The following is a 23,550-nucleotide window of genomic DNA, read 5'->3' as shown; positions in this document are numbered from 1 at the left end:
TTTGACTTCTTTGCCGATTTGAATACCTTTCATCCCTTTTGTTGCCTGATTGCTGTTGCAAAGACTTCTAGTACTATGTTGAATAATAATGGCAAGAGTGGGCATCCTTGTCCTGTTCCTGATCTTAAGGGAAAGGCTTTCAGCTTTTCCCCATTGAGAATGATATTCGCCGTAGGCTTTTCATAGATGGCTTTTATGAGATTGAGGAATGTACCCTCTCTCCCTACACTCTGAAGGGTTTTAATCAGGAAAGGATGCTGTACTTTGTCAAATGCTTTTTCTGCATCAATTGAGAGGATCATATGGTTCTTGATTCTTGTTGATATGATCTATCACACTGATCGATTTGCAAATGTTGACCCACGCTTGCATCCCAGGGATGAATCCCACTTGGTCTTGATGGATAATCCTTTTAATGTACTGTTGGATCCTATTAGCTAGGATCTTGTTGAGAATTTTGGCGTCCATATTCATCAGAGATATCGGTCTGTAATTCTCCTTTTTGATGGGGTCTTTGCCTGGTTTGGGGATCAAGGTAATACTGGCCTCGTAGAATGAGTTTGGTAGTTTTCCTTCTGTTTCTATTTTTTGAAAAAGCTTCAGGAGAATAGGTATTATTTCTTCTTTGAATGTTTGGTAGAATTCCCTGGGGAATCCGTCAGGCCCTGGACTCTTGTTTTTGGGGAGGTTTCTGATCACTGCTTCAATCTCTTCATAAATTAATCGGTCTGTTTAAGTAATCAATTTCTTCCTGTTTCAATCTTGGTAGTTTATAGGTTTTCAGGAAGGCATCCATTTCTTCCAGGTTGTTTAATTTACTGGCATAAAGGTGTTGATAAAAGCTTCTAGTGATCCTTCCTATTTCATTGGTGTTGGTCGTGATCGCTCCCCTTTCATTCATAATTTTATTAATTTGGGTCCTTTCTCTATTCTTTTGAATAAGTTCAATAAGTGACTTATTGATCTTACTTATTCTTTCAAAGAACCAGCTTCTAGTTCTGTTGATCTGCTCTACTGTGCTCCTGGTTTCTAATTCATTGATCTCTGCTCTAATCTTGATCAGCTGCCTTCTCGTGTGTGGGTTAGGCCTATTCTTCTGTTCCAGCTCCAGCTTCTTGAGCTGAGAATATAAAAACTGCATTTTAGATTTTTCTATTCTTTTGAGTGAGGCTTGAATGGCTGTGTATTTTCCCCTTAGGACTGCCTTTGCAGCGTCCCATAGATTTTGGACCGATGTGTTTTCATTCTCATTGGTCTCCAAAAATTGCTTAATCTCATTTTTAATTCCCTGGTTTACCCAATCATTCTTGAGAAGGATGGTTCTCAGTTTCCAAGTTTTTGAGTCTCATCCAAATTTTTCCTTGTGATTGGGTTGCAGTTTCAAAGCATTGTGGTCTGAGAATATGCAGGGAATAATCTCAGTCTTTTGGTATCAGTTGAGACCTGTTTTGTGACCCAGTATATGGTCTATTCTGGAGAAAGTTTCATGTGCATTAGAAAAGAATGAATATTCTGTTGTTCTGGGGTGTAGTGTTCTGTATATATCTATGAGGTCCATCTGGTCCAGTATGTCATTCAAAGCTCTTGTTTCTTTGTTGACTTTCTGCTTAGGTGATCTGTCTATTGCTGATAGTGGAGTGTTGAGGTCCCCTACTATTACCGTATTATTATCTATATGTCTCTCTATTCTGGTTAAGAGTTGGCTTGTGTATCTAGCTGCTCCCCTGTTGGGGGCATAGATATTTATAATTGTCATATCCACTTGTTGGATACATCCTTTAAGAATAACATAGTGTTCTTCTGTATCTCTAACTACAGTCTTTAGTTTAAAATCTAATCTGTCTGATGTGAGAATTGCTACCCCAGCTTTCTTTTGACATCCATTGGCATGAAAAATGGTTCTCCATCCTTTCACTTTCAGTCTGGATTTATCTTCAGGTTCAAAATGAGTCTCTTGTAGACAGCATATGGATGGGTCATGTCTTTTTATCCAATCTGCAACCCTTTGTCATTTTATGGGAGCATTTAGGACATTCACATTGAGTGATTATTGAGAGATATGATTTTAATGATGTCATATTGCCGTGAAGTCTTTGTTTCTATAGATTGTGAATTTCTGTTCTGTATCACTCTTGGGGTCTTTTTACTTTTATAGAACCCCCCCTTAATATTTCTTGTAGGGCCGGCTTGATGGTCACATATTCTTTCAGTTTCTGCTGGTCTTGGAAGGTCCTCGTCTCTCCATCAATTCTGAATGACAGCCTTGCTGAATAAAAGATCCTTGGCTGCATGTTCTTCTCAGTTAGAGCTCTGAATATGCCTTGCCAACCTTTCCTGGCTTGCCAGATCTCTGTAGACAGGTCTGACGTTATTCTGATGTTCCTCCCTCTGTAGGTTAGGATTCTGTTCCCCCTGGCCTGTTTTCAAGATTGTATCCTTGGATCTAATACTTGCGAATTGCACTATTATGTGACATGGTGTAGGTCTGTTCTCATTGATCTTGGGAGGGGTCCTCTCTGCCTCTTGGACACAAATGCTTGTTTCCTTTGGTAGATTAGGGAAGTTCTCAGCTACAATTTGTTCAAGTATCTCTTCCAGACCTCTCTCTTTCTCCACCCCCTCAGGGATGCCTATGATTCTGACATTGGAACGTTTCATTGAGTCAGTGATCTCCCGTAATCTACATTCTTGAGATTGGATTTTTTTTGAGCCACGTTTCCGTTTTTTCCTTCTTTTCTGTCATCCCATCTTCCAATTTTCATTAATATTTTTTTCAAGCCTACACATCATCTTGACCTTTGTTACTCGGAACTCTATTTCTGACAATTTGGTTATATCCATATCCATCAATTCTGTGGCAGAGGCCACAGTCTCTGTCTCTTTTCTTTGCTGAAGATTCCTCCTCCTTGTCATTCTGATGAGGAGAGGTTGCGGGGATGCACAGAGCCCAAATTATTGACCAGGACCCAGGTGGTGTGCACTTGTTTTATAGGGACTTTAGGGATGTGGGCTTCTTGATTTTTCAGCCTGCCTTCTGGGGGAGGGGCCTGCTGCCCTGATACTCAGGCAACCCTGTTTGGGTAGAGTCACCCTGTCCCCTGCAACGGGGGATGGGGATGGGCACAATGTGAACCGGTATTTCCGGGCTTTTGTTCTCTGGAGGCTTTCCCTGGCGGTTTTCTGTGATTCTTCTGAGAGTCAGAGCAGCAGTGGCCGTATCCTGGCCTCTATCTCAGAACAGAGAGATCGCAGTCTGCTCTCCACTTTAACTCTGTTTCTGCCATTGCTGCTAAAAACCCCACAGCATCTCCAGCCGTGCGCCCCACAGCCACTCTCCCAGCCCTTGCTTCCAGGGCCAGCACATCTCCATCCTTTGTGCTTCTAACACCGTCAGCCGCCCCTGGTTCCCACGCACGCTCCCAAGCTCTGTTTCAGTGTGGTGCACACGCTCCGGAGCTCCGATTTTCAGTCTGGTTCGAGTGTGTGCTCCAGAGCTCCGTTTTTCAGTTTGGATGCACGCTCCCGAGCTCCTGGTTTCAGTCTAGTTCGAGTGTGCACTCCAGAACTCTTGTTTTGTGTTTGGACGCGCACACGCTCCCAAGCTCCCGGTTTCAGTCCAGTTCCAGTGAGCTCTCTGGAGCTCCGGTTTTCAGGCTGGTTGAGCACGTTCCCGGGCTCATGGTCTCAGTCTGTTTTCTCCCGGGTATCAGTCTGCGAGTCCTGCCCGTTCCCCACTGCAAGTGGCTACTTCTTCCCGGCACCCGAGCATGGCAGCTCCCTCCCCCTTCCGTTTATCTTCTGATATCTGTGTGCGGATTCATGGCTTCCCACTTCATACCTCAATACTCAGCACTGGAGATGTTCGTTTGTACAGATCCAGATATATCTTCCTACGTCTGGGCTGATTTCATGGGTGTTCAGGATGATCTGGTAGATACCCAGCTCAATTCATGGGACCAGCTGAATAAAGGTCCCCTACTCCTCTGCTATCTTTTTCCAACCTGTTCGTTGTTCTTGCTCTTGAAGTGGTGATACCCTTCAGCCTGGTCATTCCTACATCCACTCTCAGGTGCTTGACAGAGTGTATGAAACACTTCTGTGTAACCACAGAGCAATTTTCCTTTTGTTCAGAAATCCAGAGTTTCAGGTCAGGCTTCTTTGGCACTAACCACTGAGTACTTCATTAGCCCTACCCAGAAGCCAGCTACATTTGTTAATAGTGTAGTAGGATAAGAATTCAAAACTAATAAGAAAATGTGAAAGCTTATCTTGTGAAATTGAGTATTGACTGCATCTAACTTTTATTTGAAAAATAAGTTGGGTGAAACTTTTACAAAATAGAGAAAAATAGTTCAAGATTAATTTCGAAGTTGAACTAGCATATGTATACTTATATATACACAGACATCATTCTGGCCTTTTTTGGCTAATAAGGATATTACTTTTACTTTGTCTTAGAATTTGGGGAGAGCTTCTTTTTTTTTTTTTTTTTTTTTGTATTGTTAAAAGTCTTTATTTTCGGGGCACCTGGGTGATTCAGTCGGTTAAGCATCTGCCTTCAGCTCAGGTCATGATCCCAGAGTCCTGGGATCTAGTCCCATGTCAAGCTCCCTGCTCAGTGGGAAGTCTGCTTCTCTCTTTCCCTCTGCCCCTCCCTCTGCTCCTTCTCTCTCTCTTTCTCTCTCTCTCTCAAATAAATAAAATCTTTTTTAAAAAACTTTATTTTCATGTAAACTAGTTCTCTTTAGAAATTCAGCTTCAAAAGTTTTCTTTATGATACAAATTCATATTTTAAAGTCTGTCATATCCCCACAGTGACATATTGTTGTTCTTAAATCTTTTCTTAGTTTTTATTCGGTCACTGAATGAACATTTATTAAATGTATAGTAGATATTAGTTTCTACAAAGAAAACAAATGAGCATAACTACTTAAGTAAAAATAATTTTTTTTTCTAATGACTAGAGCTTAGAAATTTTTTTTAAATGATTTTATTTATTTGAGAGAGAGCCAGAGAGCACATGCAGGGGGAGCAGCAGGCAGAGGTAGAGGGAGAAGCAGCCTCCCCGCTGAGTAAGAAGCCCCACTGCAGGACTCTGATCCCAGGACCCTGGGATCATGACCTGAGCCAAAGACAGTTGCTTAACTGACTGAGCCACCCAGGCACCCCTAGAAATGTTTTTAATACTTTTTTTTATTACTATGGTACCTCTTTGAAAGAGTATTTTTAATTATTGTAATATTTTAAAGGTACTAGGAACTTATATTTCTGGCCATGACAGAGTAACTAGTACTGGACTAGCCCTCTTGATGTAAACAGCTAGAAAATTGGACAAAATACGTAATAAGTATTTTTAGACATTTGAAAACTTGCAAGAGCATAATCCCTAACAGAAGGGAAACAGATGAGATGAGCCCCATAGTCAGCCGCCAGCTTTCTGCCTGGAAGTACTTTCCAGCCTGCAGTACAGGGTTGGGACAAGGGAGCAGACAGCTTAGTGGTCTCAATGAACTAAGGAGACAGACATCAGAGTTTAGGGTGAGAAAGATAATTGGAATTTGTGGAGCAGCCCACTGGAGAGAAATGAAATGTGCAGAGAAGCTCAAGAAAGCTGGATAAGGTTCCCCTTGAGTCTTTTACTAAATACTAAGCTGTACTACACAGAGCTTAGCAAAGAACATCTACTAAGGAAAGAACAATTACTGGAGAGCCGGGAGATTCCTGGAGCATACAAAGGGTTGAGAAATTTTTATATTCTATCCAATCAGAGTAGAGAGAACTTGTTGAACACCCCAGGTCTTCAGCGGAGACTACAGAAAGGCTATACTTTGAGAGTAGGGCTGATACCTAGATGCAAGGCTACTGAGGAACCATCATTAACAGATGAAAACAAACCTTGGCAGGACCACGTTGATCTGTGAGGTTAACTGCTGGCCAGAACAAAGTTCAACACTCTGCTAAGGAAGACAAAAAAATCCAAACAACTAACAGGTTAGCACACATAATATGTAATATATAATCAAAATTAATTGAGAGGCAAAAGAGAGGATGGGAGGAGAGAAGGGGGAGGGGAGAGGGGAAGGAAGAGAAGAAGAGAAAGGAAAGGAAAAGGTGAACCATAACCTGGAAAATAAAGTAGTTATTGTAAGTATATTCAAGGATGTAAAGGAAAACATGAACACACGGAGGGAACAAATGGTTGTTCAATAAAGAAACGGAAATGTAATGAAGAACTAAATGGAAATTTGAGTACAATACAATATACAAGTAACACTTGGAAGAGAAGAAGCTTGCCAGGAAGAAAACTTAAGGAAAATCAATGATGCTAACAAGTATAAATGTATCTTTTCAACTATCTTGATGAACTGTGCCTAAAGGTTCACTTCAGGCTAATATAATCACTATTAACGTAGATCTACGCATTTGGAACATTCTTATATAGCTCTATACAAGCAGAGTAAAAATAATTTAAAAGAATTACACAAGTGCTCTGTAGGATAGCCAAACAAACTTCTTAGTGTTACATGTGAGAAGTCGTGTGGCCTTTAGGTTATTGGTAGGTCTCACCAGTGTGATATAGATGCCAAGAATCCAAGGACAAAAATATATAGTATCCTTATTTATGTTTCAGTCACTTAATTTCAAGAGCTTATAGAAAAGTTTTGAAACTATATTATAAAGGGAACAGAAGAAAGAACTGGGAAATTTTTATCAAAAGAGGAGGACTACCCTCAAATACTTGAAAGTAGTCTTTGTTCATCAGTTTTGTTTCTTAAAAAAAAAAATGAAAGTAGTCTTTGGCAGTTCATTCATATTTAAGAGTGTGGTATTTAAAAATATGAAAGGCTCTGTTTATAGGGACGCTTTTAAAAGACTTTTCAAAATAATTTTAGAATTGCAGAAGTGTTACAAAGAGCACAGAGAGCTCTTGTAGTATACTCGTCACCCAAATTCATCTAATGTTAACATCTTAAATAATTGTGGTACAATAAACAAAACTAAGAAAACTACAAACTTTATTCTGATTTTACCACTTTTTCCATTAATGTCTTTTTTCTGCTCCAGAATCCAGTTTTGGATCCCACATTGCATTCAGTTGTCACCTCTCCTTAGTCTCTTCAGTCTGTGGCTGTTCTTCTGTCTTTCATGCCCTTGACATTTCTGAAAAGTATTGGTCAGGTATTTTGTATAATGTTCTCAATTTTCGTTTTGTCTGGAATTTTCTCATGATTACATTAGGTTAATGGATTACATTAAGGTTATGGATTTTTTTGGACAAATATTACAGAATTGATGTGCCCTTTTAAATTCATCCATATCAGGGTTATATTACACCAATATGTCTTGTTATTTGGTAATGTCAGCTTGATCATGTGGTAAAGGTGGTGTTGGTTGGATTTCTCCATTGTAAAGTTGTTTTTCTTTTTGTAATTAATAAATACTTTAGGAGCTATACCTTGAGGCTGTGCAAATATCCTATTTTCCTGGTAAAGCCATTTAATTGCTGGGCTTTATTATGGAAAAATTGGGGTAGTCATTCTTTTCTAGGACCATACCAGATAGCAATATTTGTAAGTCTTCTCAGCTGCTCAGTTTATCCAGAGAGGACCACTTCACTGTCCTGCTTCGTGATAGGAAGCTTGGTTGCCAGCCTTCTGGAACTTGCTGGAGAGGGTGATAGGAAGTTTCATATTTTAGTATGTGGTCTTAATCCCCTTGTTGGTTACGTCTGAGCCCAGAGCCTCTCTGATTGAGTTTCTGCAGAGTATAAACCTCTTGTCTCCAGGGGTGAGGTGGAGGTTTAATAGCTCCTAATTCCTGCCCCCATATCATCCCTGTCTCGTAAAGTGCTGCCAGTTCCTGAAGGTCAGTTGGTTTGAGTCTTATCTTGGTGTACTTGGTGTCCAAGTACACTGCTCAATTAATCTGTCCACTTTTTTTTTTTTTTACATGTATTTTGGGTTGGGATTGCAGCTATCTCTTAGTTTTGTACAAAATGGGGTTTGTGTTTGTATTTCTTGTTCTGTTTGTTGTTTGGGGGTATTTATAACATGGTGTACCCAGAAATGTATTTAGCCCTCTGTCCTAAAACTGAAGCCAAAATAGGTTTTCAGAAGACTATTTGGCATCATCCCTGAAGCATTCAGATATGTAAACCTTTGGCTCAGCTCTTCACTTTTAGGAATTCATCTTACAGAATGATTTACACATATGCACAAAGATACATGTATAGGAAAATTTTCAGAAACATCATCCATAGCAGCCAAAATAAATAAATAATGGAGTCAGCCTAAATGTCAGTAATAAGGGGATGATTCAATAAAGTGTGATATGTTGGTATTGTAGAATAGTGTGCAGCAGTTGGGAATAATGAGGTTCATTATATATATATATATATATATATATATATATACACACACACACACACACACACACACTGATGTGGGAAGCTCTTAAAGACCCATTACACCATACCGCAGTTTGCAGATCAGCATTTTTGGTATCATTTTATTCTCATATTTATGTGTGTATATATATAAGTGCATAATTGAAAAGGAAACTATTTGGAAGAATATAAAACAAACCTTTAACACTAGTATTTTGAGAATGATGAAAAGTAGAACTTCAATCCTTTTGCTCTGTGTACTTCTGGATTGCATAAATTACTTTTGAACATAATAAAGATTTGATGACTTAAAAAGATAAATAGATTACTTCTATAACAAGCTTATTACCATTGGTTTTTTAAGTAAAAATATGAAATAGACTCCCTACAGAAGTAGTTGAACAGTGACTGGTTTTCAGACAGAGGTTCGTTTAAAGACCTTTGCCAGACACTGTCTCAGGTGTTAAGGATTGCCCAAACTGGGTTCCTGTTTGGGGAAAAGAGATTTAATGATCATGTAGGAATGGGAAATTCTAGGTTAACAAACTGAACAGGTTTTTGTCCTGTAGAATTGCTGGGAGTTTTTAACATGCCAAAAAGTATGGCAGACCTGCACGATCTTATGAATACGATTGTTCTCTTTTTTTTATGGTACACTTGTTAACTTCTCCCAAAAGAAATGCTCTGTGGAACTGTTTTTTTGTTGACATTGCTATTATGGTTAGGGCAATAAAGCACCATGTTAATCTGATTCAGTTTTGAACAATGAATTTTGAATACTGCTTCTATTTTCCTGGAAAATAACCAATTTAGTAAATTCCTTTATGCAAGGAAATGAAGGAGTAGAAAGAAATTTTTCCCTAGATACCTTCAGAATATTCTGAACTCCTTCAAAAGGTGAGAAAGAAATTTTAAAACTAATATGTTTCCCAAAAAAAAATTATGAAAAAAGAAAGGAAATTTGGATTTCAAAAGAAAATTTAAATGTGCCTACTCACAGCTCACTTGGCTGGTGTGAGTGGGTGTCAGATTAGGATAATTGGATCCACTTAACTGAGGGCAACATGCCCAGCACAGAATTTAATGATCTCTACCTAGAAACTGTTCTACATGCGTAGATGTATTGGTTAAACTCATAATTAGAAACTGCTAAAAGTGACACTGGATCAGTCATGAATCTAATGTATCATTAACACCAGATCTACCAACCACAGAGTAGCTGGAGTTTGAAAGTGATTTCTCAGAAAATGAGAATAGTTCTGCTGATTTCCTCAAAGAGCATACTGCATCAGGAGGAATACAGTCCTTCTTCGGGGTCTCACACAATCACTTCAGTTAGTCCCACTTCGGAGCCCAGTGAGGTCATTAGGTTTCAGTGAAAGTGCCTGTGTGAAGCTGCTGCCAAGGGTTTGGGCAGCAGGTCAGAGCTAATAGCATTTTTGATGTTTGGATTTTGAAAGTTTAATACCTTTTCTCAAACATCTTTCCCAGTTGCCTTTGGAGTCTGATTTACGTGGTGCTGATTGCTCCAAATGCAGTAGCAGTGTGCACGCAAGGAACCGAAGCTGAGCGGTCCTTTCCTGTTCAGTAACCAGGCAAACCTAGGGCACAGCATGCAGGACCTTGACCTCTGTACTCAGGTGTTTGGGCTTTATTCCGTAGATGGTTTTGGGGACTGATGTGTTCAGACCTTTTATTTTCAGGATGGAACTTTGGGGGCAAAAGGGAAAGGAAGCAGCATAACCCTTTTTTATTATTATGTTCAGTTTGCCAATATATAGTACATCATTCGTTTTTGATGCCGTGTTGAATGATTCAACACCCAGTGCTCATCACAACATGTCATAACTCTTAATATAATCAGACTTTTAAAAAAAAGATTTCACTTATTCTTTGGGACCCTTGATGACTGATTGGTATTTGTAAAATCGTTGAGTAATTTCTGGATACTTTATTCTTGTGAAGACTTCAAATAGGTTGGTTATAAGCTCAGGTGTTTTGAGCCACAGAAATGTCCTAGGATTCTGTAACTATTGCTCTTGTAACTCTGTAACCATCTTAACTATACACTGGAGAAAGTATGTTAGATAGTTCCACGTAGCCAGGTTAAGCTATTTCATTCTTTTTAATGATTTTATTGAAGTATGATTTACATACCATAAAATTCATGCATTGTAAGCGTGTACTTCAGTAATTTTTAGTGAATTTATAGAGGTATGTATTATCATCACAGTATAGATACAAAAATCTCCACCCCCCCCCAAATCACTTATATCTGCTTACAGTCAATACCTACTCTTGCCCCCAGCCACAGATAATCAATGATTTGCTTTCTGTCACTTACAAACTTGCCTTTTGTAGTTCATTTACATAAAAATGGAATATGTAGTCTATTGCAACTGGTTCTTTCATTTAGGGTAATGTTTTTGAAATCATTCACATGGTGGCATATTTTCTGTCTTTTTATTGCTGAATAATGTCTTTTTGAGAGATATACCTCAATGAATCGTTGAACATTACATCAAAAACTAATGATGTACTATATGTTGGCGAACTGAACATAATTTAAAAAAAGAGGTATACTTCAATTGTGTTTACCTATTTATCAGTGGGTGGACACTTAGATTGTTTCTAGTTTTTAAGTATTCTGAATAATGATACTGTTAATATTTGTGTACAAATCTTGGCATGGACATTTGTTTTCATTTCTCTTGGGTAGATTCCTAGGAGTAAAATTCCTGGGTTGTATGCTAAGTCTATGTTTAACTTTTTAAGAAACTACCAGTAAAACTCTCTGTTCACAGATGACATCATCTTATATATAAAATATCATAAGGAATGCACAAGTAAACTATTAGAACTAGTACATGAGTTCAGCAAGAGTCAATATCCATATACAAAAATCACTTGTATTTCTGTATACTTGGCAGTGAATGATCTGAGATTAAAATTAAAATAATTCCATTTATGATAGCATCAAAAAGAGTAAAATACTCAGGAGTAAATTAACCAAAAAGCATAAAACTTATGCTCTGAAAACTGCAGAACGTTTTTGAAAGAAATTAAGGATCTAAATAATAAAAGGAGACAATTCGTGTTCATCGGTTGGAAGGCTTCATACATTCCCGCCAACGATGCAGGAGATTGCGGTTCTTCAGTGCCCTCGCTAACACTTAGTACTGTGTTGGTACAGCACTTAGAACCCTTTTTGATTGTATCCATTCTAGTGAGTGTGATAGTAGTGTGTCATTGTGGTTTTAATTTACGTTTCCCTAATGACTAATGATGTTGCACTTGTTTTCATGTGTTTATTAGCTGTTCTTATGTTTTCTTTGGTAAGATGTCTAAGTCTTTTGCCGACTTTTAAATTGGGTTGTTCTAATTGATTTATAAGAGTTCATTACATATTCTGGTCCTGAATATATATTCTGAATTATATGTTCAAGTCCTTTATCAGATGCACGATTCAGAAATATTTTCTGCCAGTCTGTGGCTTGTCTTGTCATTTGCTTAGTTGTGTTCTTCTTTTTTCTTTCTTTTTTTTTTTTTTAAAGATTTTTTATTTATCTATTTGACAGAGAGAGAGACAGCCAGCGAGAGAGGGAACACAAGCAGGGGGCATGGGAGAGGGAGAAGCAGGCTCCCAGCGGAGCAGGGAGCCCGATCTGGGGCTTGATCCCAGGACCTTGGGATCACGCCCTGAGCTGAAGGCAGACGCTTAATGACGGAGCCACGCAGGCGCCCCTGGTTGTGTTTTTCTTAAAGTGCAGAAGTTTTTATTTTTAATAGATGCAATTTATCTTTTTTTTTTTCTTTTACATCTTGTGCTTCTGTTGTCATGTCCAAGAATGCTTTTCTAACCTGAGACATGAAGACTTCCTCCTATATTTTCCTCTAGAAGTCTTAATTCTTCCATTAAGTCTCTGAGGCATTTCGAGTTAATTTTTGTATGTGGTGCTAAGTAAAGATCTGAGTTCGTTACTTTGCACATGGATGGATAGTTGTACTACACCAGTTGTTGGAAAGACTGTTCTTCCCACATTAAAAGTTCTTGATGCCTTGGCCAAAAGCCAATGGACCACAAACTTAGGGGTTTATTTATGGCCTCTCGGTTCTCTTCCATTGATCTAGATGCCTATTCATATGCCAATGCCAGACTGTCTTGATTCCTGGAGTTTTACTGTAAATTTTGAAATTTGGGGTAATGCAAGTCTTCCAACCTTTTTTTTTCTTTTTCAGAATTGATTTGGCTATTCTAGGTCTTTGGCATTTCTATTACATTTTAGGAGTAGCTTGTCATCTTAATAACATTGTCGTCTAATCCATGAGCATTCATTTATTTAGATCTTTTTTTCATTGAGATATTTTTTATTTAGATGTTGTTTAATTTCTTTCCAGCAATGTGTTGTAGTTTTCAGGGTACAAATCTTACACTTCTTTGTTAAATTTATTCCTAAATATTTTGTTCTTTTTTGATGCTGTCATGAATGGAATTCTTTTCTTAATTCCATTTTTGGGGTGTTCACTCTTACTATATAGAAATTGAGTTGGTTTTTATATATTGACTGCATTCTATGACTTTGCTAAACTTATTAATTTGAGTAACTTTTGTAGATTATTAGAGTTTTCTACACAGATACAATTAGGTCATCCACAAATAAAAACAATATTCCTTCTTCTTTTCTATTCTTTATTTCCTTTGTCTCTTTTTCTTGCCTTCCTGCATTGGCTAGAACTTTAAGTACAATGCTTAATATAAGAAATGAGAGCTGACACCCCTGTCTTGTATCCAACCTTAGGGGAAAAGCATTTACTTTTTAACCATTTAGTGTAATTTTCACTGTAGATTTTTTAGGATGAGGAACTTTGCTTCTATTCCTAGTATGTTGAGAGTTTTTATCATGAATAAGTAGGTGTTTGCCAAATGCTTTTTCTGCATCTAGTAAGGTGATCAGTTGTTCTTTTTTTCTCTAATGTGTATAGTACATTAATTTTTGGATATTAAACTAGTCTTGGATTCCTGTGATAAATCCTACTCGGTCATGATGCATAACCCTTTTAATGTGTTACCAAATACTGTTTTCTAGTATTTCATTAAGAGTTATTGTATCTGTGATCATGAGAAATATTTATCTGTAGTTTCTTTTCCTTTGGCTTTGATATTAGAGTAATTCTGGCCTCACAGAATGAGCTGGAAGTGTTTCTCTTCTGTTTTCTGAAAGCATTGTGAAGGATTAGTATTTCTTTCTTTTTTTTAATAATAATATTTTTTATTATATTATGTTAGTCACCATACAGTACATCCCTAGTTTTTGATGTAAAGTTCCATGATTCATTACTTGCACGTAACACCCAATGCACCATGCAATACGTGCCCTCCTTAATACCCACCACCAGCCTATCCCAATCCCCCCGCTCCGAAGCCCTCAGTTTGTTTCCCAGAGTCAATAGTCTCTCATGGTTCATTCCCCCTTCTGTTTACCCCCCCCCCTTTATTCTTCCCTTTCCTCTACCGATCTTCCTACTTCTTATGTTCCATAAGTGAGTGAAACCATATGATAATTGTGTTTCTCTGCTTGACTTATTTTGCTTAGCATTATCTCTTCCAGTCCCTTCCATGTTGCAGCAAATGTTGAGAAATCGTTCTTTTTGATGGCTGAGTAATATTGCATTGTATATATGGACCACATCTTCTTAATCCAGTCATCTGTTGAAGGGCATCTCGGCTCCTTCCACAATTTAGCTATTGTGGACAATGCTGCTATGAACATTGGGGTGTATATGGCCCTTCTCTTCACTACGTCTGTATCTTTGGGGTAAATACCCAGCAGTGCAATGGCTGGATCACAGGGTAGCTCAATTTTTAACTTTTTAAGGGACCTCCACACCGTTTTCCAAAGTGGCTGTACCAACTTGCATTCCCACCAACAGTGTAAAAGGGATCCCCTTTCTCCACATCCTCTCCAACAATTGTTGTTTCCTGCCTTGTCAATTTTTGCCATTCTAACAGGTGTAAGGTGGTATCTCAGGTTGGTTTTGATTTGAATTTCCCTGATGGCTAATGATTTTGAACACTTTTTCATGTGTCTGTTAGCCATTTGTATGTATTCGTTGGAAAAGTGTCTGCTCATATCTTCTGCCCATTTTTTGATTTGATTGTTTCTTGTGTATTGAGTTTGAGAAGTTCTTTGTAGATCTTGGATACCAGTCTTTTATCTGTAGTGTCATTTGCAAATACCTTCTCCCATTCCGTGGGCTGCCTGTTAGTTTTTTTGACTGTTTCCTTGGCTGTGCAGAAGCTTTTTATCTTGATGAAGTCCCACAAGTTCATTTTTTCTTTTGTTTCTCTTGCCTTTGGAGATGTGTCATGAAAAACGTTGCTGTGCTGATGTCGTAGAGGTTGCTGCCTATGTTCTCCTCTAGGATTTTGATGGATTCCTGTCTCACATCGAGGTCTCTCATCCATTTGGAGTTTATCTTTGTGTATGGTGTGAGAGAGTGGTCAAGTTTCATTCTTTTGCATGTAGCTGTCCAATTTTCCCAGCACCATTTATTGAAGAGACTTTTTTCCACTGGGTGTTTTTTCCTGCTTTGTCAAAGATTAGTTGCCCAAAGAGCCGAGGGTCCATTTCTGGGTTCTCTATTCTGTTCCATTGGTCTATGTGTCTGTTTTTGTGCCAGTACCATGCTGTCCTTGTGATCCCAGCTTTGTTTTTCCTTTTCAACAATTCCTTGGCGATTCGGGGCCTTTTCTGGTTCCACACAAATTTAAGGGCTGTTTGTTCTTTTTTAAAATATTTGATAGCATTTACCGTTAAAGCTATCTGGGCTCGGACTTGTCTGTATGGGAAGATTTTTAATTAATAGCTAAATGTCTCTATTTGTTATAGTTCTACCCAAATTTTGTGTTTCTTTGTAAGTAGGTTTGGTGATTTTTGTCTTTCTGGGAATTTTTCTGTTTCCTCTGAGTTATCTGATTTATTGGCATAAATTTGTTCATAATTTTACTTTGTAATCTACCAATCTATATGGTTGGTCATATTGTCCCTTCTTTGATTTAGGTAACTTATGTCTTCTATTAATTTCTTAGTCTTGTGTCTTTTTTAAAACTTGTCTAAAATGTTATTCAATTTAATTTTTCCCAGCTTTATTGAGGTATGATTGACAAATAAATGGTAATATATTTAAAGTGTACAACACGATGATTTGATATATGTATATGTTGTGAAAGGATTCCCACAATTAAGTTAAGTTAATTAAAACACCCATCACCTTGTAGGGTTCCTGTGTGTGTGTGTGTGTGTGTGTGTGAGAGAGAGAGAGAGAGAGAGAGAATGCTTAAGATGAACACTCTCCACTAAGTAGGAGACTGGGTAATTCCAGTGAGACTTCTCTTTTGATAAAGGTATTTAAATTTCCCTTTAGGCACTGCCTTAGCTGCATCCCATAATTTTTAATTTGTTGTGTTTTTATTTTCATTCAGTTAAAGATGTTTTTTAAATTTTTCTTGTGATTTCTGTGACTTCTCCTTTGATCCTTGGGTTACTTAGAAGTGGGTTGTTTGATTTCTAAAAATTGGTGGTTTCCCCATATTTCTCTGAATTCACTATTGGGGGCTCTGTTATTAGACGTATATGTATTTATAATCAATATAGTCAAAGAAAAGATATACAATTCGGTGATAATAATTGGAAATTTTAATATTCTCTCAAAAACTGATGAAAACAATTAGAAAACATGAAGAGTATAGAAGACTTAACTCTGACAACCACGCTGGCCTGATATTACAGAATCTCCACCCGACAGCTACAGATACAGAATTTTTTCAAGCACGTACAAAACAATCTCTGGGGTATGCTGGGACATAAAACAGGTCTCAGGAAACTTTAAAAGACTGCAACAGTGTGTGTGCCTGATCACGGCAGAATTAAATCAGATATCCACAGCAGGCCTGCTCTTTGGGGCTTGCTGTAGAAGTGGTAAATTCTTCAAGCTCGGGGTTCTTCTGCAGTAACAGCCTGCTGTGTGTGTACGCAGCCGTCCTGGGCCCGTTACATTGCCTTCGTGGGGCTTGGGGGGCCTGCGGCACCGATGAACACGAACGAGAAGCTCTAGCTATCGCCGTTGCCCGGACGAGTAACGTTTTGTCTCTGATGCAAGACTTGTGTTTCTGCCAGTGCCCATGAGACAGTAATAGCCTGTCTCGTTAGCTCATAAGTAAGGTAAATCTCAGACCCTGCATAGTTCCTGGCAGTTTTCTTTAGTTCTTTGAAGATATTTTTAACAGCTGCTTTGAAGTCTTGGTTAAATCTAATATCCAAAGACCCCGAGACCTTTTGTATTGACTGCATTTTTTACCTTAGCCCCTGAGTATAGGTCACGCTTCGTTCCTTTGCATGTCTCTTCATTTTTTGGTGACTGGTGGACATTTTGGAGAGCATACTGTAGCTGCCGTGGGTTCTGACTTAGCTTTTGTTTTTTATTTTCTCGTTTTCATTTTTAAGTCTGGCTTTCTCGGGGTAACCCTTGCATCTATATGGGTTAGTGTTTAGCCAAAAATATCAGTCAGAAGTTGTGCTCAAACACCTCACGCCAGGAAGCCTTCCACTCTCAGCTGGTGGATCTGGTGTGGTTTGGGGCATGCATTCAGACTTTTTCATTTTTAGTCTGCCTCAGCTTTTGCTTTCTACGGGGCTCTCTCACTGGTCCTCGGAACACATGCGTAGGTTCCCCTGACCAGGGATATGTGGGTCCCCTGGACCTGCTGCTGGCTCTGCCGCTCATACTCATGGCTTTCAGTCTTCCTGGGGTATGTGGAGAGCTTATCGAGCCTTTTTACTGTTTTTTCACCTTCCCAAACTCCCTATTAAATCCTGCTAGTCTATCCTCCACTGTTGGCTCTGGAAAAAGATCACAGCCTCAGGCTAGCAGAGACACTGGCCCTTCTTAGTCATTTGCCACCAAGATTACCACTCTGACTGACGATACTCCACATCAGATGAGCCCCTCTGGCGGCAGCAGCGAAGCCACGGGCTTGGGGACCTGCCCTGCTCTGGTTGAAAACTACTCCCACAGAGGTGGGGAGCTTGGAACAGCCGCAGGCAGGAACGGCATACACTTGCTGTTTTCACCTGAATAATGATAATTTTCACAAATAAATGCTTCTTGGTTTGTTGCATGCCTTTGGCCATTTCCAGTCTTTGACAGTTTTGTCCAGCTTTATAGTTGTTTTTTGGGAAAAGCATTTGTTGAAGTCCTCAAACCATCATGCTAGAAGTCTGAAGTCCCAATCTATATCATTTGCCATTGATCCTGGTGTAACTCGACTGCCTGTTTGATTCTCTGGGATCACATAAGACTCTTCCCTTACCCTCCCAACTGGGACATGGACCAGCAGGAAAAGAACGAACTTGGGGAAAGTGGGTGTGAAACACCAGGACCAGAACGGACATGGATTTTTCCCATAGTTAACTAGGAATCACTTAGGATGACCTGGCATTATTTATACTTTTATTCTAGGTATAACTGATAAGATAGATACATTTGCAAAGCGAATGTTTATATAACATAACTACATAAATGTTGTTTGTATATTCTTTGAATCAGCTAGAAATATTAAAATATTGTTGTGTGGGATGAGATTCTAGCAACACAGGTCTCCATTGCACTAACATTCTCCCTGAATTTTCTTCCACTTTATTAATTCAATAAATACACATTTATTGATTGTCTAAGGTATACACAGGCACAATGAGTGATGCCAAGAGGAAGCAGATACAGATTTTGTCCTCCAGGAGCTTATAGATTAGGTTAGCATGATTCAGCCTGAACATACACGGGAGGCGCTGGGTGCCATTAAAGACTTACAGATGTGTGCTCCAGAAGTTCCATAGGCTAATTGAAGTTTCCCTGTCTGACGATTCTTTCAGTCATCACCCGTTACTTCTGTGCCCTGGTCCTTCCTGCTTACATTCCCCTCCTGGTTGCCTTTATACTTACGTTCTTCTGCTTGTCACCCATTCAAGCTAATTGTGGTGATAACATGTACCTAGTGCTTCCCACGTGCACTTTTCTTACTGATGTTCATGGGGTTCACATCAGCCTGGGACATGGGTGGGGAGTGTTTCCAGCTTATAGACAAGGTAACTGAGATCAGAGAGACCAAGTGACTTGTCCAGCTTCACATTATTAGGAAGCGGCAGAGGCAAGTTTTGAACACAAGGTCTTTGTACTTGAAATCCCGGGCTCTTTACAGAAAAATTCAGCTTCATGAGTCGGGTCAGACTTGGAAGCAGCTTTTACTTAGTGTGTTTCTGGATGGGCACAGAAATGAGGCAACAAAGCAGGGCTGTTCAGGCTACTCTTTGAACCGTTTCCCTCTAAGGGTTTTTAGTGACTTAATTTTACAATAATCAGAGACACGTATTTCTGGTTGCTTCTTACACATTTCTCTGGCAGATATTGGATCATTGCTTTGGACACAGCACGTTCAGAACCAGATCTGCCATATCTCTCTCAGTCTCTGGTCTCTTCTAATGTTGCCGTTCTCTGTGAATGACATCACCCACCACCCACAGCACCCATTCTCCCAAGCCAGAAACCTGGGAGTCCTTGACTCCTTTCTAACCTTCACCCCAGCCTCCAATCCTGCCATTCCCATCCTACCTCATGGGGTTGTTGTGTGAATAAACTGACACAGTATATGAAAAAACAACTCCGAAAGCTGTGAAGGAGAGGCAATTGTCTCTGAGGCAGCACATCCGTCGAAGCATCAGGAATAAGAATGAGGCCTTACAGGCCATTCTTACAGTGTGGACACTGTGTCAGTGGAGTGTGGACTTGTATCTTCTGGGACTGTGGCTGTGACTTCATAGTCTTACATTCTGATAGCACTCTGTTCAAAGTACTTTCTCACAGGGAGAGGACAAGAGAGAGCAAGTGAGTTGCCCACGAGGACACAGTGGATAAGTGGCACAGCAGGAGTGGAAATCCTGTTGGCTTAAACTAAAAACCAAAGTTGGTTTTGACTCCATCGTTTCCCGCCTGTGACCTCGGATGAGCAATTTAGCCCTTTTAAATGTCAGTCTCTACATATAAGTCAGAAATAAACTGACTGTCCTTTTCTCATAGAGTTGTAAGGCTCCAGTGGGTCCGTATGAAGAGCCAGACTGCCACGTACGAACGGTGGCTGTTGGATGACTCTTGCCCCTCCCCCCCGAGGAGCGACTTAGGCGGTCTTCTCAGTGTCTGCCCTTAGAGGACTTACTCTGGCGTAGTTACTTGGCTGCCCTACTTGAGACTTCAGTTCACAGAGCTCTCCCGGAGGTTGTTGACCTACCATTTCCCTGAAAATTAGGTCCAGAATTTTCATGTTTTCCTGTCTGCCTCTCTTCTACTAATTTTCCCATTAAGGTTATGACACAACTTGGATGAACTCCTTTAGTTAAAAATTGTGAGATTATACTTATACTTTCTGGCCCCAAGATGCAGGAGATTTTCGGTTCAATATTAGGAAAATCAGGCGTGTCCAACAGCAGAATGGACCGCCTTGAGGAGTAATAAAGTTACCCATGACTACAAGTATACAAACTGAGATTTTTGGCGAGCGGAGCTTTGACTTGCCACTGCTTCATCTATCCCATCCATTTCCTGAGTCTGCAAGCCATGGTCATATAGATTGTAGAGAGGACTGTAACCAACAGATAAGCTACTAAGTATTGTGTTTTTATGGCTTGGGGATTTTTGATTCATGTTTTTATATTGCTATATTTAAATGAATTGAAAATGAAATAGCAAAAGTAATATTAGTGAAGTAAGGAAGGTTGTCAGACTTGCCTGCGTATTGCCAAATTATAGAGGGCAGTGTTTAATATCAGACAAAAGTTAAAGATGTGGGTGGCTCTTGAGTCTCCTGCAGAACTGAAGATACCAGCTCTGCAGTGAGGTCATGATAGCCTGGGCCTATGTCCAGAGTGACTAGGCTCATGTTATTCCATATTTGATAAAGTAACTAAAAGTACTGAGCTTTTATCATAGGTGAGACTTTTATGTGCAAAGGTTGACAGGTGTTGCATGCTGCTTTCAGAATTAAAATTACTTGGTCACTGCTGTGTCCTTCTGTGAGATGTTTTACTCTCAGCCATCACCCTCCCTGTCCCTTGCCCACAACCATTATAGTGACCAGAAAGTCTGCTTGCTCTACAGTGATGTGTCTGAATAGTGCCCATTAGTTTTCAGTAGTTAACCCTGGCCTGCATGTTAGCCTTCAGTTTAATGGCCTTTTTTATGTTCATTCATTTTATTTTATTTCCCATCGTGGTTTTGTTTATTTCTTTTTTGTTTTTTGTTTTTTCTGTTCTCTTTTTTAAAACCGTCGTGGTTTGCCCTTCATATTCCCCAATGTTTGCACATGACAAGATGTTGCCATCCCAACATTACCTCCCACTTCACTGACCAGTGCCACTACTGACCATCTAGCACCAGCCACAACGGGACCACTGCCTTCAGCTCCTCGGGATGTCGTGGCCTCCCTGGTCTCTACCCGCTTCATCAAATTGACGTGGCGGACACCTGCATCAGATCCTCATGGAGACAACCTTACCTATTCTGTCTTCTACACCAAGGAGGGGATTGCTAGGTAAGTGTCCATATGTCCGGAGCCAGTTCATTGCATCTTGGTCTATCCCAGGCCAGTCATGCTCACCCTGGCTCTTTGTTGTGCAGAATCTATACCAATTTTTGGTACAAAAAATATGATCACCAAGATGCGTATTTCCCAATTTTAGGTCATTAAAATTTATCCCAATCAGACTGAGGTCCTGGTATTCATTCTTTCCTGCCTCTCTGGAATAACCTGGGGAGAGGGTGTCGATAGAGCTATTTAGGTGGAAATAATAATATATAACTAGAGCTCCTCTTTTTTCATAAGGTTCAGTCACCACAGACTGTAGGACATGACTGAATTAGAACAGTCAGATTCTAGAAATTACGGTAGACTTAATTTATAGAAATAATCTTAAATGAATATTTGCCTGTACTCATATGTGGATGTGGGCTGCTGAGCTCCCGGGGGGTCTCCTTAATGAACCAAAGTAATTAGGAGCTAATTTTCCTAACCGCATTTCCATGAAGTTCCTCATCTCCACCTCTTTCAGGAGCTCACTTGGCTTCTTCATGGCTTATGGGAGATTGTCCAGAGTCCCCAGGCCACTTTACTCACAGTCCAGCTTTATTTTATCTGTTCAACCTTACTCGTCTCTCCTCCCAGTGTAACTCCCTTTCTGATGAAGCCAGTCTGATTCCCATCCCATTCCACCTTTCTTCCAGTATGTTCACCTCAGTTGCTTCGCCCTTTCCCAACTGAAGCTGAAGTCAGTTCGTCCTTCATGGCCCAGATTAAGCCCCAGAAAGCCCTCATGCGTTTTTCTCCACCTTTTTCAGCTTATACAGCCTTTCTCTTATATATGTTCATGTCAGTAATATTGGCACTTAATTATGATAACACATGATCTCTTACTGCCATAAGTTGTTACTCTTCTGCTATTTTATGTGTATTTGTGCTGTTTTCCCAACCCTACTATAAAACCTTTGGGAGGAACTTGCCACGTGTTATGTATTCTTAGCATTGCCAAGTAGATTTCTTCATTCATACCAAAATAAGAAAGCTAAAATATGTGTTTTGGTTAGGGCCCTCACACATGAAATAAAGCTTGTGTCTCTACCAGGCTGCTTACAGCTGATACACTTTGTATTTAAGACTGTCAAGTTCTGCAAGGATAGGAACCTTCATCAAAACCTCTTGATTTAAAGCTCTTGAGAAGTCTGCGTGACCTCATTTGGGCCAGATAGATGGAGCTACTCATAGAATAATGTTTTTCTGAACATTGTGCCGGATGTTTTGGGAATTATAAAGATAAACATAGTTCTAGACACAAAAAGACAAGACATTACTACCAAATGGCATCTGTGTTAAAATATCTCGCGATAGTCTTTCACATCTCATTGCTAATTTCGTAGTATTTCACAAAAGGAAAAAACACTTAGTAATTCCTCAGAATAACAAACTTCTTTCCACTCCAGGTCCTTTGCCCTTGCTGTTCCTTCTACCAGAAATGCATTTCCCTCACAAACAACTGTTTCTGGCTTCGTATCTGTCATCTTCAGATGATACTTCCATAGGCCTTCCATGAATACCCACCCAGCTTAGCCCCCTTCGGCCCTATCACACAAGGTGTTCTAGAGCCAGTTTGTTCCCAAGCCAGATATTAAAGTTTCAGGAAATTTTGCAGACCTGGTGATGACTTGGTAGCTCAAAACAGGGCGTGGCACGAGTATTTACTGGGGCGAGCGCTACAAACCAGAGCTGGTTAGTAAACATTTACCAGAACACCACTGCTATCACATCACCCTCTTTGGTTTTGTTTTTTGCTTTTGTTTTGTTTTCAGAACATTTAACACTCTGAAATCTTCTCTTTTAATTAACCTGTTACTTATGTCTGTCTTATTCAATAGAGTATCACGGGCACCTTAAACAGGGCCTGACATATAACACTAAATAATTACTTGTTAAATGAATAAATTCATTGCAGTCAATGGAGAAATAATAGCTTACTCAAGAAATCACGTTACGTTAATTAACTCCATTTGGAAAGAATTGAAGTTGTATCTCTGTCTTATATATAACAATAAATTATCGATAGATTAAGAGATTTTAAAGCTCGGATATTAAGGAGGGCACATATTGCATGGAGCGCTGGGTGTTATATGCAAATAACGAATCATGGAACACTACATCAAAAACTAAGGATGTACTGTATGGTGACTAGCATAACATAATAAAAAATTATTTTTAAAAAAGCAAAACAAACAAAAAGATTTTAAAGCTCATGAATGTATTAGAAGAAAATATAGAAACTATTTTATCACTTGAGTGTGAAAGGCCTTTTAACAGAAGACAGGATATCCAAGCTACAATAGGAGAGAGCAACAAAGTTTATTATATAATGGTGTAAAATTCCATGCCATAAAACACCATAAACAAAAACTATCAAGTGATGAGCTGGGAAAAAATTTGTGACGTTTATAAAACATTGTGTTGCTGTCCAGTCTATATAAAGAGCTCCTACAAATCGTAAGTAAAAGACAAATATCCCAAGAGGCAAGTG

At 39.3% G+C, this 23,550-nt stretch overlaps 1 protein-coding gene across 7 annotated transcripts in view; it reads left to right on the top strand.

The window, feature by feature from the left end:
* The window catches only part of NEO1 (neogenin 1), a 237,694-nt gene that overhangs the window by 160,334 nt on the left and 53,810 nt on the right, over positions 1-23,550 (top strand). For 5 of the 7 annotated variants that reach the window (XM_045795253.2, XM_045795257.2, XM_045795256.2 and 2 more), the window contains one exon: positions 20,804-21,023. In XM_045795253.2, the coding sequence (XP_045651209.2) occupies positions 20,804-21,023 (220 nt within the window). The remainder of the gene's footprint in view (positions 1-20,803; positions 21,024-23,550) is intronic. The other 2 variants (XM_045795258.2, XM_045795255.2) reach the window with 1 other exon arrangement.

The sequence above is a fragment of the Ursus americanus genome, chromosome 28 (genome assembly GCF_024610735.1).
Source record: "Ursus americanus isolate L20-20 chromosome 28, mUrsAme1.1.p, whole genome shotgun sequence".
Taxonomy (NCBI): domain Eukaryota; kingdom Metazoa; phylum Chordata; class Mammalia; order Carnivora; family Ursidae; genus Ursus; species Ursus americanus.
Note: the sequence above shows the minus strand (reverse complement) of the source record. Positions and strands in the feature narration are given on the sequence as shown.